Source organism: Ahaetulla prasina, chromosome 3 (genome assembly GCF_028640845.1).
Source record: "Ahaetulla prasina isolate Xishuangbanna chromosome 3, ASM2864084v1, whole genome shotgun sequence".
In the NCBI taxonomy this organism is placed as follows: Eukaryota; Metazoa; Chordata; class Lepidosauria; order Squamata; family Colubridae; genus Ahaetulla; species Ahaetulla prasina.
In genome coordinates, this window is record NC_080541.1 from 27,813,403 (window position 1) to 27,826,643 (window position 13,241).

At 37.4% G+C, this 13,241-nt stretch overlaps 1 protein-coding gene across 1 annotated transcript in view; it reads left to right on the top strand.

Annotated features, from left to right (window-relative positions):
• RSPO2 (R-spondin 2) overlaps window positions 1-13,241 on the top strand; it is a 143,005-nt gene that overhangs the window by 80,963 nt on the left and 48,801 nt on the right. Inside the window, exons 3-4 of the mRNA XM_058176560.1 lie at window positions 8,280-8,423; window positions 11,728-11,916. Of these exons, the coding sequence (XP_058032543.1) occupies window positions 8,280-8,423; window positions 11,728-11,916 (333 nt within the window). The remainder of the gene's footprint in view (window positions 1-8,279; window positions 8,424-11,727; window positions 11,917-13,241) is intronic.

Sequence of the window (13,241 nt, forward strand, 5' to 3'; positions counted from 1 at the left end):
CATGTGAATATAATATAGTACCACTGTAAAGTGGAAAATATTACTGATTAGGATTACGGTTTATTATGAAGAGGTGTAGATAGTATATATACTTAAAAAAGAAATGGAAAATTGGGTTTATTTTAAAAAAAACAATTGGAATTGAGAAATAGAAATGATTGGTTTTAATGCTATATACTTAAGTGAACTGTAATATATTTGACTGTAGTATTTGGATAAACTGATAAAAAAGAAATGGAAAAGAGTGAAGGAAATGGGTTATCTATGTAAAATTGTATGAATATTAATATCTATAATTGTAATAATGGAATCTAGGAAAAATATTTGAAATTATATTATATTGTGAGAAGGAAGCAATGGGAAAATATTTGAATAAGATGATTTAGAGTTAGGGTTAGGTTTTAGAAAAATGATTGACTTTAATTTAAAGGGTTTCAATTTGAAAAAAGTAATGGGGGGGGAAAGAAAAATTGATCAAGATTAGAGATTAGGGTGAATGGTAATATTGTTTATATACTAGAAGAAGCAGAAGGAAAATAAAACAAAAAATTAGAAAAAAAGACTATTACGGCAAAAAGTGAAATATATAAATTGTGTTGGAGAAAACTAAAATTTTGACTTGGTCGATATTCTGTTCAGAAAAAATGTATTGTTTGTTTGTCTGTATGTGTGTTTGTTTTGAAAAAAATAAAAAACTTTTCTAAAGAAATAAATAAAGTGGAAATGGGCTTCTTAGCAGGTATTGGATTCCTTTAAAAAAGAAAGCTATTGGACAATGCTATAATCTGAAGTAGTCATAAAATATTAATATGATTTTAATTTAATTAAGTAATATTGACAGAATGGAATATCAAAACAGTTTCCTTGGGAAGTTTCATTAAGAGGCCCAATAGGAATGCATATGGCTTGCCTGAGTCAACACTCTGAATACATTTTAGAGATCTGTCCTGTACTTTTCTTTTTTTAGGGATAATCCTGCTATGATATGGATCTATCTATCTATCTATCTATCTATCTATCTATCTATCTATCTATCTATCTATCTATCTATCTATCTATCTATCTATCATCCATCCATATATCTCTTGTCACCTATCTATTGTCTATTGTCTATCTTCTATCATATCCTCTATCAACTACCATGTTTCCCCGAAAATAAGACCCTGTCTTATATTTTTTTGAACCCCAAAATAAGCATTTGGCCTTATTTTCGGGGAAGTCTTATTATTTTGGGGCGCATGGAGGAAACCAGAGGAAATGGCGGGGACTGACTGCACATGCATTTAAATATTTTTGGGGATGGATTATTTCCAGGGGTGGCCCTTATTTTTATGCACACGCTCAAAAGCTCGATTGGGCTTATTATCAGGAGATATCTTATTTTCAGGGAAACAGCATATATACATATATATAATTGTGTATATGCAACTGCATAATATTTATAGAGGCATCTGGGAAGGAACCCCAAGACCTACACATATATTTCACATCCACAGAAGGTTTAGCTGACAAATTGCTTTCAAATCAAGCTCAATTCCTGGAGACTTAAATGGGCATATCCATTTAGTTCTGCATATACTAAAATAGTTTGCTATTCTGACTTTCCAGTCTATTGATTTCCCAAATACTCTCCATCATAGTACTAACCACTTTCATTTTCTAACTGAAAATGGCAAGATGCTGCCTAGTTGATCTTAAGGCTCAATGACTGGTACTTGGCTCAGCTGTACCTTCTTTTGCTTTTTTTTAATATCTTCCCAACTGGAACAATTTATTGATAATTCATGCCAGAAGCTGAAAAATTAAAAACCTCTTCCTCACCTCATTTAATTGAGGTACCTACATACCTGTGTAGGTGCTCTTAGATAATTGCAGGATTAGGTCATTCATTCTTTCTCACCTAGATCTACCTCACCCAGAGATTCTTCCTACCGTGTTTCCCAAAAAATAAGACCCTGTCTTATATTTTTTTGAACCCCAAAATAAGCACTTGGCCTTATTTTTGGGGAGGTCTTATTATTTTGGGGTGCATGTAGCAAGTTGGGGCTCCTTTTGCCATCTTACCTGATTTCCAGCTCTGTGTTTAAATATTTTCAGGGAGGGCTTATTTTCGGGGGGAGGTTTGTTTTAGCGCATGCGCTCAAAAGTCCAATTGGACTTATTTTCAGGGGACGTCTTATTTTCAGGGAAACAGTGTATTAAAAAAATGGATGTGACAGGACTATATACATCATCTTTAGATTAGAAAGTGTTCTTTTCTTGAATAAGGCATGTCATGGCAATTTGAGTCATGGCAATTGCTCAAAGCACACGTCTTGTTTGAGTGTAAATCTCCTTTGTTTATATTCTCTAATAATCAGGGTCTCTGATCATGTGCAATTGCTCACATCTTCTCTAAAAGTGTAGAGCTCAAGTGTCTAAACCTATTAAAGACTCCTAGATATAGGTATGCTTACATACATTCCTTGAATGTACATGCAAAGTACAATATTAGAGAGTGTTTTTTTAATTCAATTTATTACTGGCAACAACAACTTTAAGAATTGGCTATTTACTTCTGGAATGAGCTATATTAAGAAGCATTTGTTCTGGCTTATATTATTACAGACAGTTGAAGCCAGCCGAAATATCTGGAGAATCATTTTTTAAAAATCATTTCCATTGTCCATGCTTTCTACATGGAATCCAATGAATACAATAAAGCATTTTCCATTGCATTAAAATTGTAGCTTATGAAAGCCTTTCCCAGGCATGAGCTTTTAGTTTTAAATACAAATTTAAAAGCATATATTGTAAGAAACCTGAGAAATGCCACATTACAGTGCAATATGATCATAAATTAATTTCAAGAAAATTAAAGTCAGCGTTTAAGTTTGCTAACTCCTAGGTAAATTGGACAGATTGTCGAATCCTAGTGACAAATGTATAGTTGTATGAATATCTTGGTTGGACCATTACCCATAAATGTGGCATCATAATGTCAAATGTTTTGAATTATTTTGAATGAAATTCCTTAAACACTGAAACAAGTCTTATGAAAGTTAGAATAGAATAACAGAGTTGGAAGGGATTTTGGAGGTCTTCTAATCCAACCCCCTGCTTAGGCAGGAAACCCTACACCACTTCAGAGAAATGGTTATTTAATCTCTTCTTTAAGACTTCCAGTGTTGGAGCATTTACAACTTCTGGAGGCAAGTTGTTCCACTGATTAATTGTTCTAACTGTCAGGAAATTTCTCCTTAGTTCTAAGTTGCTTCTCTCCTTGATTAGTTTCCACCCATTGCTTCCTCTCTTACCCTCAGGTGCTTTGGAGAATAGCTTGACTCCCTCTTCTTTGTGGCAGCCCCTGTGGCAGTTAGCCATTTGTGTAAATGTGTTTTGCAGTCCTATCTCTGTTTACATGGAAATATGTCCCATGAAACTCAACAGGATTAGACCTTTGGTACCATTATATATGACTAACAAACCATGGTCAAGATTTTATGCAATAACCTCCTATTAATAAATCATGTTTTTTCACAAACCAAATAATTATGTCAATGCCTGTATGCTCTTCGCTCAGTTTCCCTCCCACAACTGTTTGAAATCTTCACTGGTAACATTGGTTTATAGAAATATTGGAAAACTTAATTTTAATCCCTATTTTCTAGCCAGCACGCAAAATCAATTTCAATAACATTCATCTACACATTTACTGCTTTTGTTTTTGCAGATAGGTAACTTACCAGTGTCCAAATTAATAGGGAAGAAAAAGGAAAGAAAATATATCAAAGAAAAGCTAAAACTGTAAGAAGGAAAGAAAAAGAAAAATCATCAAAACCTTATGTTCATTTTTTTCTATTTTATGCATACAAAATCCTCACAAGAGGTTTCCAATCAGCCGCAAATATAGATATTGTCTTTTCTCTGATCAAACAAATCTGTTGGTCATCTCAGCTCAGCAAGTTCTGTCATTTTCACCAAACATTTATCCATTGTAGTTATTGCCAAATTTCAGCATCTTTGTGCATGCAGTAATCTCACTGTAGTTTTTATATACAAAAACAAATATCCACTGTTTTGTCCATAGGTTCCAAGAGCAAGTCTTTGGTTTTAATTACATATTAATCTTTAAAATCCTCTGAATCAGTGTATGTATTTGCATCCAAAAGTTATTTAGATCCACAAATCATGATAAAATGACCCTTTTTGTTTACATTTCTAATATCAGTTTGAAGTGCCTTTATACATTCTAGAAAATTTCTGCGGTGCTACATATCAATGGTACAACATTGGATAAAAGTTTTAAAATGATAAAAATGCAAATTTAAACCCTCTCGACCAAGGTGTTTTCACCTTGTTTTTGCCTAGCCTGACTAAGTGGCTCAGTGGCTAAGACACTGAGCTTGTCGATCAGGAAGGTCGGCAGTTCGGCGGTTCGAATGTCTAGTACAGGTCTCCTGCGTGAGCAGGGGATTGGGCTAGATAACCTCCAAGGTCCCTTCCAACTCTGTTACTGTTTGTTCAATCTCTACATTGTAACCAGTGGTGAAATTCAAATTTTTTTACTACTGGTTCTGTGGGCGTGGCTTGGTGGGCCTGGCAGGAGAAGGATACTGTAAAATCTCCATTCCCTCCCCAATCCAGGGGAAGGTTACTGCAAATTCCTCATTTCCTCCCGATCAGCTGGGACTCGGGAAGTAGAGAATAGATGAGGGTGGGGCAAGTCAGAATTTTTACTACCGGTTCTCTGAACTACTCAAAATTTCCACTACCGGTTCTCCAGAACTGGTCAGAACCTGCTGAATGCCACCTCTGGTTGTAACCCCAGTTTTTAGCCCACGTTATCAAAACATTATTTCACTTGTTCTTCTTCTGTTTCTTATTTCAATAAACGTTTATACATTTTAGCAATCACATGTTCATCATTTTGTACACAATTCTATTTCAAACTAAGTCTTACCACGTTCAATATCATAAACTCTTTTGTTTACTTTAATTCTTTCTGGTAACCATACTGTAAATAAGAAAACCATTGGGAACTATATCCTTCTGCCACCAATTGTTCTCTTGATTTTATTTTGCATTCCCCTTGGCAAAATTCTAGTATAATGTGATATTTTAGCTATTTGTGTTTTGCGTATTATTTCTTGTCTATAAATTGCCCCTTGTGCTGAGGGCCAAAAATCTACATTGTTGCTCAGGGATAAATTCATGCAAAATATTTTCAACCTTTCAGCTAAAATGGTTGTAATCCTCAGTAAATTTTGTTTCTTTAAATATTCATTTGTTTTCTCCAGAGAAATATCTTGTCCTTTAGACAAATTGGAATCATATTGCTGAAATGTTTTCCTGCATAGCCACATTATCTGTTAATACACCATCTCCCTCTTGTAGTTTCAATAACATTTGCTTTTTGTATTTTATATGCTTGCCACTTCCTTGACACTTCGTGTACAAACTCAATTTTCTTTTGCATTACAGAATACATTTTTATTTCCATTTCTCTTACTGTTAACGCAGATAGCCATCATTGCATAAGCTTAATTTGCTGAGAAATACTTACAATATGTTACCTGAACATTTCTTTAATTCTTTTTTAAATTTTATCTGATCTGAAAAAAGTTTGTTTTTTTATCTTGCATCTTCTTTTTTGAGTTTGATATTGTGTTGGATTAATAACTTCTGACCAAAACTTCGGTTGTATTCCAAACCCTTTTTAAACAGTAACTTTATCTAAATTATTTTCAAATAATTATTTTGATTTCTTTTTTCAATCTTCCATTATTGCTTTTTTTCTGTAACATTTCATTAATCTCCATCTAAAAGAACTAGATTTTCTTTTCTAAACCAAACTCATAGGATTATGAATCTCTAATGTTTTGTTAATTCTGTTTTATTTCTCTTGGTAGCCAAATTCTTTGACATCCAAACCATATCTCTTCTTAAAAAGGATGTCTCAAAGGTGCTTTTTTCAAGAGGCAACTGGACTTTCTTGGAGTTTTTTTTGTAGAAGCTTTGCTTCTCATCCAAGAAGCTTCTTCAGCTCTGACTAGATGGTGGGGAATGGAAGGATTATACTTCTTGTAGACAGCTGGTCATTTGCATCCTTTTAGCAAGTCGTTAAGGTCAGCTGGGGGTTTATCTGTGTCATCCGGGTCACCTGAGTGGTGCAAATGGATGTGGAGCCTTCTTGGAACTGTTGAAAGGACTGTTGTTCTAGCCTAGAGATAGATGATGTCCTATCCCTTCCCATCTCCAAGAGAGAGCATAGAGGGTCTCTTTGACCCCTCTTTCAAACCAGCTCTCTTCTCTGTCCAGCCCACAAAAAGTACTCTTTTCTCTTATACCATATTCTAATCCGAATTTCTTTAAGCACAATCATGCATGGATCTTCAGTCTTGCTGTAAAACCTGATCTTTTGTCTTCTTGTCAAAGTTTATCAGGTTGGAACATTTCTTATTTTTGCAAATCCTGTATTGATTCTACACATTTTATCAGTTTTGGCCTCTATATTCTTTTCATCCCATTCAACAAAACTGAATTTAAACATCAAAAATAATTTTACATCAAGGTAAGGTAAAGATAAAGGCTCCTCTCGCACATATGTGCTAGTTGTTCCTGACTCTAGGGGGCGGTGCTCATCTCTGTTTCAAAGCCGAAGACCCAGCCCTGTCTGAAGACATCTCTGTGGTCATGTGGCAAGCATGACTAAAGGCCAAAGGTGCATGGAATGCTGTTACCTTCCTACCAAAGATGGTTCTTATTTTTCTACTTGAATTTTTTATTTATTTATTTATTTATTTATTATTCATATTTATATACCGCCCTATCTCCCAAAGGACTCAGGGCGGTTTACAGGCATTTAAAAAACAGATAAGTACAGTCTAAAAACAATTAAAAAACTTATTCTAAAAGCCTAATAATTAAAAATATAAGAATAAAACCCAATTAAAACCCGTAAATTAAAATCTAGCTCAGTCCTGCGCAATTAAATAAGTATGTTTTAAGCTTGCAGCGGAAGGTCCGAAGGTCCGGAAGCTGACGAAGTCCTGGGGGCAGTTCGTTCCAGAGGGTGGGAGCCCCCACAGAGAAGGCCCTTCCCCTGGGCGTCGCCAGACGACATTGCCTCGCTGATGGCACCCTGAGGAGTCCCTCTCTATTTTACGTGCTTTCGAACTGCTAGGTTGGCAGAAGCTGGGACAAGTAACGGGAGCTCACCTTGTTACGTGACACTAGGCATTCGAACCACTGAACTGCCGACCTTTCAATCGACAAGCTCTGCGTCTTAGCCACTGAGCTACTGCATCCCGTACATCAAGAGACTTAGGCTAAAGTACATAATTTGTACAATGGGCATTATAGACAACACTTTCTGATTTATACTGAGCCTGTTTCTACAAAATTTTAGCATTATGCTTCCCTTTAAAAGTAAAGTTAAAATAGGATATAACAATGCAGAGCAATAAATCCCTCTCAAATTACCAAAGTTAAAACCACAAAGCAGGTTAGGAAACAACAACTTATATTCACCTATATATAAGAACAAGTTGCCTGATCCATATTGTGACAACTGCATGCAGGAAAGGGTTAACTCTTCCTCCCAACCCTTTGTTTATGAATGTCTACATATATTCTGCATATGGGTGATTTAAAAAAAAATCTATTGATGTTAATGGGTTTTAAAAAACCAACCATGCATCCATGCGGGGTGTGCATGAAATGTTTATAAAAGGCTATCTATGAGAAAGAGAATAAGGTATTTGCTCCACACATGTGATCTGAAATGTGTGAACCATCTGTGCATTTATTGTAGGGTAAAATAAATCTGGAAGAGCGGCCACACATATTTAAAAGTCATGTAACCACTTATCAGTTGGGCAAACTTCAATGTTATTCAAGTCATTTGGGAATGGGAAATCTCGCTGAAGTATCCAGTCCATCAGTCTTCTCCAATCTGATGTTCTAGCTCAGTGTTTCTCAAACTTGACATCTTTGTGTGGACTTCAACTTCCAGATTTCCCCAGCCAGCAGCTTCCAGAATTCCCTAGCATACTGGCTGAATTCTGAGAGTTGAAGGGCATTCATGTTAAAGTTGCCAAGTTTGAAAAACACTGTTCTAGATGTTTGGGGATTCTTAAAGCCCAGAATTCCCTTTGGCCTTGCTGGCAAGAGATCCTGAGAATTGTCCTATGACTATAATTTGAGGGACTACAGCTAACTATTTGCATCTTGCTCCTTTCTGCATTATATTGTTTCATAAGCTACCAAACTCAAATGCATGTATTTTTCCTCTTTAGGATGCAGAATAGAGAACTGTGATTCTTGTTTCAGTCGAGATTTTTGCACCAAATGCAAACTTGGCTTTTATCTCTACCGAGGCCGTTGCTTTGGAGAATGCCCCGAAGGTTTTGTCCATTTAGATGAAACTATGGAATGTGTGGGTGAGTACTTAGACATGATTTCTGTTATATTATCCTTCTTGAATTACATCATGCCAAAACAAATACCGTGTTTCCCCGAAAATGAGACCCTGTCTTATATTTTTTTGAAGCCTGAAATAAGCTCTTGGCCTTATTGCCATGTGCTCAAAAGCCTGATTGGGCTTATTATCAGGGGACGTCTTATTTTGGGGGAAACAGGGTAGACACAAAGATACTTAATTCCCACAGCACTGTTTCATTTCTCATATTTTATCATCTTCTCATCTTTCCTACTACCTTCTCTTATTGGTATCCTATGATTTAGCAATTATTGTTTGTAACTTATGATTAATCATTGTAACTATGATTTATGATCTATGACCTATTACTTGCTGTTTATAATTACACTGTGAGCTTATGTATCGGAGACAAATTCCTTGTGTGTCCTGTCCTGTTCTGTCTAACCTTGCATCCTAACATATATAACCTTTTGAATCTATTTTCTGTATTTGATTAGATTATAGAGACTGTTTATATGTAGCCTGATTCTATTTACAAGGAGTTCTTGTTTAGTGATCGTAACTGATTTTTGTGAAATGGTCTCTGACACAGTCACTAAGTGAACCATATGACAGAGAGAGAGAGAGAGAGAGAGAGAGAGAGAAAAGATTGCTGATTGCTGATTGCTACTGTCTCATTCAGATGAACTTTTGTGCCTGACTATTTTTTAGCAATTCAGAGAAATTGCTTGAACAAGATATTGTTTCCCAAGCTACTTTTCTCACAGACATTGCTCCCCTAAAACTGCTAAGTTTATGACTGTGTGCCTGTGACCTTGTTGCTGGTATCCTTAAGATATATATTGATTGTTTCCCTATGACTATCATTAAGTGTTGTACTTTATGATTCTTGACAAATGTATCTTTTCTTTTATGTACTCCGAGAGCATATGTACCAAGACAAATTCCTTGTGTGTCCAATCACATTTGGCCAATAAAGAATTCTATTCTATTCTATTCTATTCTATTCTATTCTATTCTATTCTATTCTATTCTATTCTATTCTATTCTATTCTAATAGCATTAGCATGAAAAGAAGTCTAAGAATAGCCTTCTCTATTGCCAGCAAGACATCTCTACCTACGGAATGGAATGGAATGGAATGGAATGGAATGGAATGGAATAGAATAGAATAGAATAGAATAGAATTCTTTATTGGCCAGATGTGATTGGACCAGTGGTAGGTTTCTACTGGTTTGCCCCGGTTCAGGCAAACTGGTAGTGATGGCAGGAGGCTCCACCCACCTGCCCAGACATCATCAAAAATGCTCTGCGCATGCGCGCACCCAGCCGCTACCGATAGTAAAACCCACTACTGGATTGGACACAAGGAATTTGTCTTTGCTGCATAAGCTCTCTACTAGTTTCCCTTTCTTTTTGCAAATGTAATCACATATAATTCTAGAGTAATTTTATACCATTTTGTGTGTTTGCTACACAGGCAAGGATATCAGCCATTGATAGAATGGTAGATAATTTTCAAGCAGTTGTGGCAAGAATATCATAATTACAATTTTTTTCTTTTGCGTTCTTTGAATTATTGAGAAACACGCTGGTATGTGTCAATGTATTGTAGTGTATTTAAGTAAAATAATTATCTTTTAATAGCCTGAAATCTAACTGGATGTTGACATAGATTTACAAGTTATCCATTACATCACTGCATTAAAATGTTGGCTATTACTTGGTGCATCAGCTAAATGGAAATGGTTAATGTGCTATAATAAAGTTAAAGCAATGCAATTCGTCTGACTGTTAATAAATCTGGAATAATGGGTCCCAAGGAAATATCTGTTGCTGAAACCTGATGGCATTTCTCCAAATAAATCATAAGGATGCTCTGAAGACTCCTGGGCACTCCTATGTTTGGTTACTGTACAATTTAAGAAATATTTTGCTCCTTTAAGTCGGTTTTGAGTCCTGGCAACGATTCCCTGCGGTTTTCTTGGCAGTATTTTTCAGAAATGGCTTGCCATGCCTGCCTTCTTGAGGCTGAGAGAAGTGACTGGCCACGGTTACGCAGCTGGTTTTGTCACTAAGGTGAAGCTGGGATTTATCATCTCCTGGTTTACAGCCTGGAGCTTTTTACTACTACAACAAATTGGCTCACAATTTAAGATGCTATGGGTTACTGTAAAATAATCTTCTTTGTTGTTATTAAGATATTATTTGTGGTAACAGTAAACTATATTAAATCTTTATTAGGAAATCATCTAGTATTTTAGGCTCTTAAAGTATTTTGTATATGTTAATACATTCCATATGACTGTTCACTATACTAACTGAATTTTGTTTAGATTTTATTGGTGATAATGGTTATTAAGTGCCTTTTTTGGCTGCAAGCTTTTGAGAAAACTGGAAAATTACATAACAGGCTTTAGTACCTAATATTAGTTAGCAAGCATGGCTGAAATTTAATGGTTTGCCCAAAGTATATGAAGATCTTTAGTGTTCAGTTTTATTTTTCATTTTCTAAGATTTGAAATAGAAGAATTGTGGCATATAAATTAGCCTTGCATCAACTATATCCTTCTTTGAATTTCCATCAGTTGCATCTAAATTTCCCCAAGGTTTTCAAGTAAAGAGTTGGAAATCAATTAATCAGAATAGCTCAATAAAATCAATTCTAGAATTTTTCTGCCCTACTTGGAGTTAGTTATTAATAAATAATATACAAGCTTTCAAATTCTCTTGGATTCTTCATTAGCTAGGGCAGGGGTGTCAAACCCGCATTGTCACAGTGGCGTAACATGATGTATCATGACTTTCTCCCCCTTTGCTAAAACAGGTGTGGGCGTGACCAGTGTCAGTGGTGGGTTTCAAATTTTTTTACTACCGGTTCTGTGGGCGTGGCTTGGTGGGTGTGGCAGGGCAAGGATACTGTAAAATCTCCATTCCCTCCCCAATCTAGGGGAAGGTTACTGCAAAATCCCCATTTCCTCCCAATCAGCTGGGACTTGGGAGACAGAGAATAGATGGGGGCAGGACCAGTCAGAATTTTTACTACCGGTTCTCTGAACTATTCAAAATTTCCACTACCGGTTCTCCAGAACTGGTCACAACCTGCCAAAACCCACCTCTGGCCAGCGTGTGATGCATCCGGCCCACGGGCTGTGAGTTTGACAGCCCTGAGCTAGGGAGTAAACCTAATGAAAAGTTTGTGTGTTTTAATTTTTCCCTTCTGGGTTCTATATTCTGGAAGGTGCAAACGTTAGAAGACAAGAATACTAACTAGGGGTGTCTATGTCTGTGTTGCTTTTTTCCAGAAGGTTGTGAGGTGGGCCCCTGGAGTGAGTGGGCAGCTTGCAGCACAAATAACAAGACCTGCGGATTTAAGTGGGGTTTGGAAACGAGAACGAGGCAAATTGTAAAAAAGCCCGCAAAAGATACGATACCGTGTCCCACCATTGCAGAGTCCAGAAGATGCAAAATGGCCTTGAGACACTGCCCAGGAGGTAAGGACACTAAATGTTCAAATGAACATGATAAGCACTTATTTCTGACTAAAGCTGACCTTGCTCAACTATGAGATAGTGTTTTCTTTTATTTATTTATTAAATCAAGTACTGAGACTCCTTTTCTCTTAATATACATATGCTGAAACCCAGACTCAGTGGTGGGTTGCCCCCAGTTTGGACTGTTCTATAGAACCGGTAGTAAAACCGGTGGCAGGCTCCGCCCACTGACCCAAATGTCATCAAAACTCTTCTGCGCATGCGCAGGAGCTTCGCACGCGCGGGCATGATGCGAATTGGTAGTAAAGGTAAGTAGAACCCACCCCTGCCCAGACTGTATCTGAAGAGGTAGAACAAAGGAATGAAATTTTGAAACACCCTACATTGGATCTTGTTCTGTAGTAATGAAGGACCAGGTTTTGTTAATGGAGGGAGTCCTCGACTTACAACAGTTCATTTAGTGACTGTTCAAAGTTAGAACAACACTGAAAAATGTGATTTATGAGCATTTTTCACACGTATGACCATTGCAGCATCCCTATGGTCATGTGATCCAAATACAGATGCTTGGCAACTGACTCATATTTATGACGGTTGCGGTGTCCCAGGTTCATGTGACAAGCAAAGTCAATGGGGAAGCTAGATTCACTTAACAACTGGGTTACTAACTTAACGACTGTAATGATTCACTTAACAAGTGTGGCAAAAAAGGTCGTAAAATGGGCAAAAACTCACTTAACAATGTTTCATTTAGCAACATAAATTTTGGGCGCAATTGTGGTCATAATACGAGGACTACCTCGCAAGACTTATTATATGTCAGTGTGATCAGAATTTATTTATTTATTTATTTAATTAAACGGTTCAGCCCGGCCATTTCTAGTGTGCACCAATCCGCGCCCTTCCAAAATGGCCGCCGTCGATTTGTCACCGTTGGTAATGGCCTCAGATGGTATCAAGGCCGCTGTTGGTATCATTGCCACTGGACGCTTCCGCCGGTAAAAAAACATGCCGAGTAACCGGCTGCTGATGACCTATGCGGCCACCTGGTAGCGAACCGCAATCCGGCCCGGCTCTTCTCAGCGGGCGCTGCTCCGTGCCGCGCCCAGCCAAGATGGCCACCGCCATCCGCCGTCCGCCGCCCGCCCGACATTTCAGCCCTGTTCCCGGCAGCCGGGGGTCTGACAAGACCCACAGGTCTCCGTCCGGCTGTCGGGAGGATGGTCTACAGGGCGATGGGTCCGGGCAGCTCAGCAACAACCTCCGCGGCTTCCCGGCCGGGAAAAACCCAACCCGCTGTCAGCATGTCTCCTAAAACGCTGCCA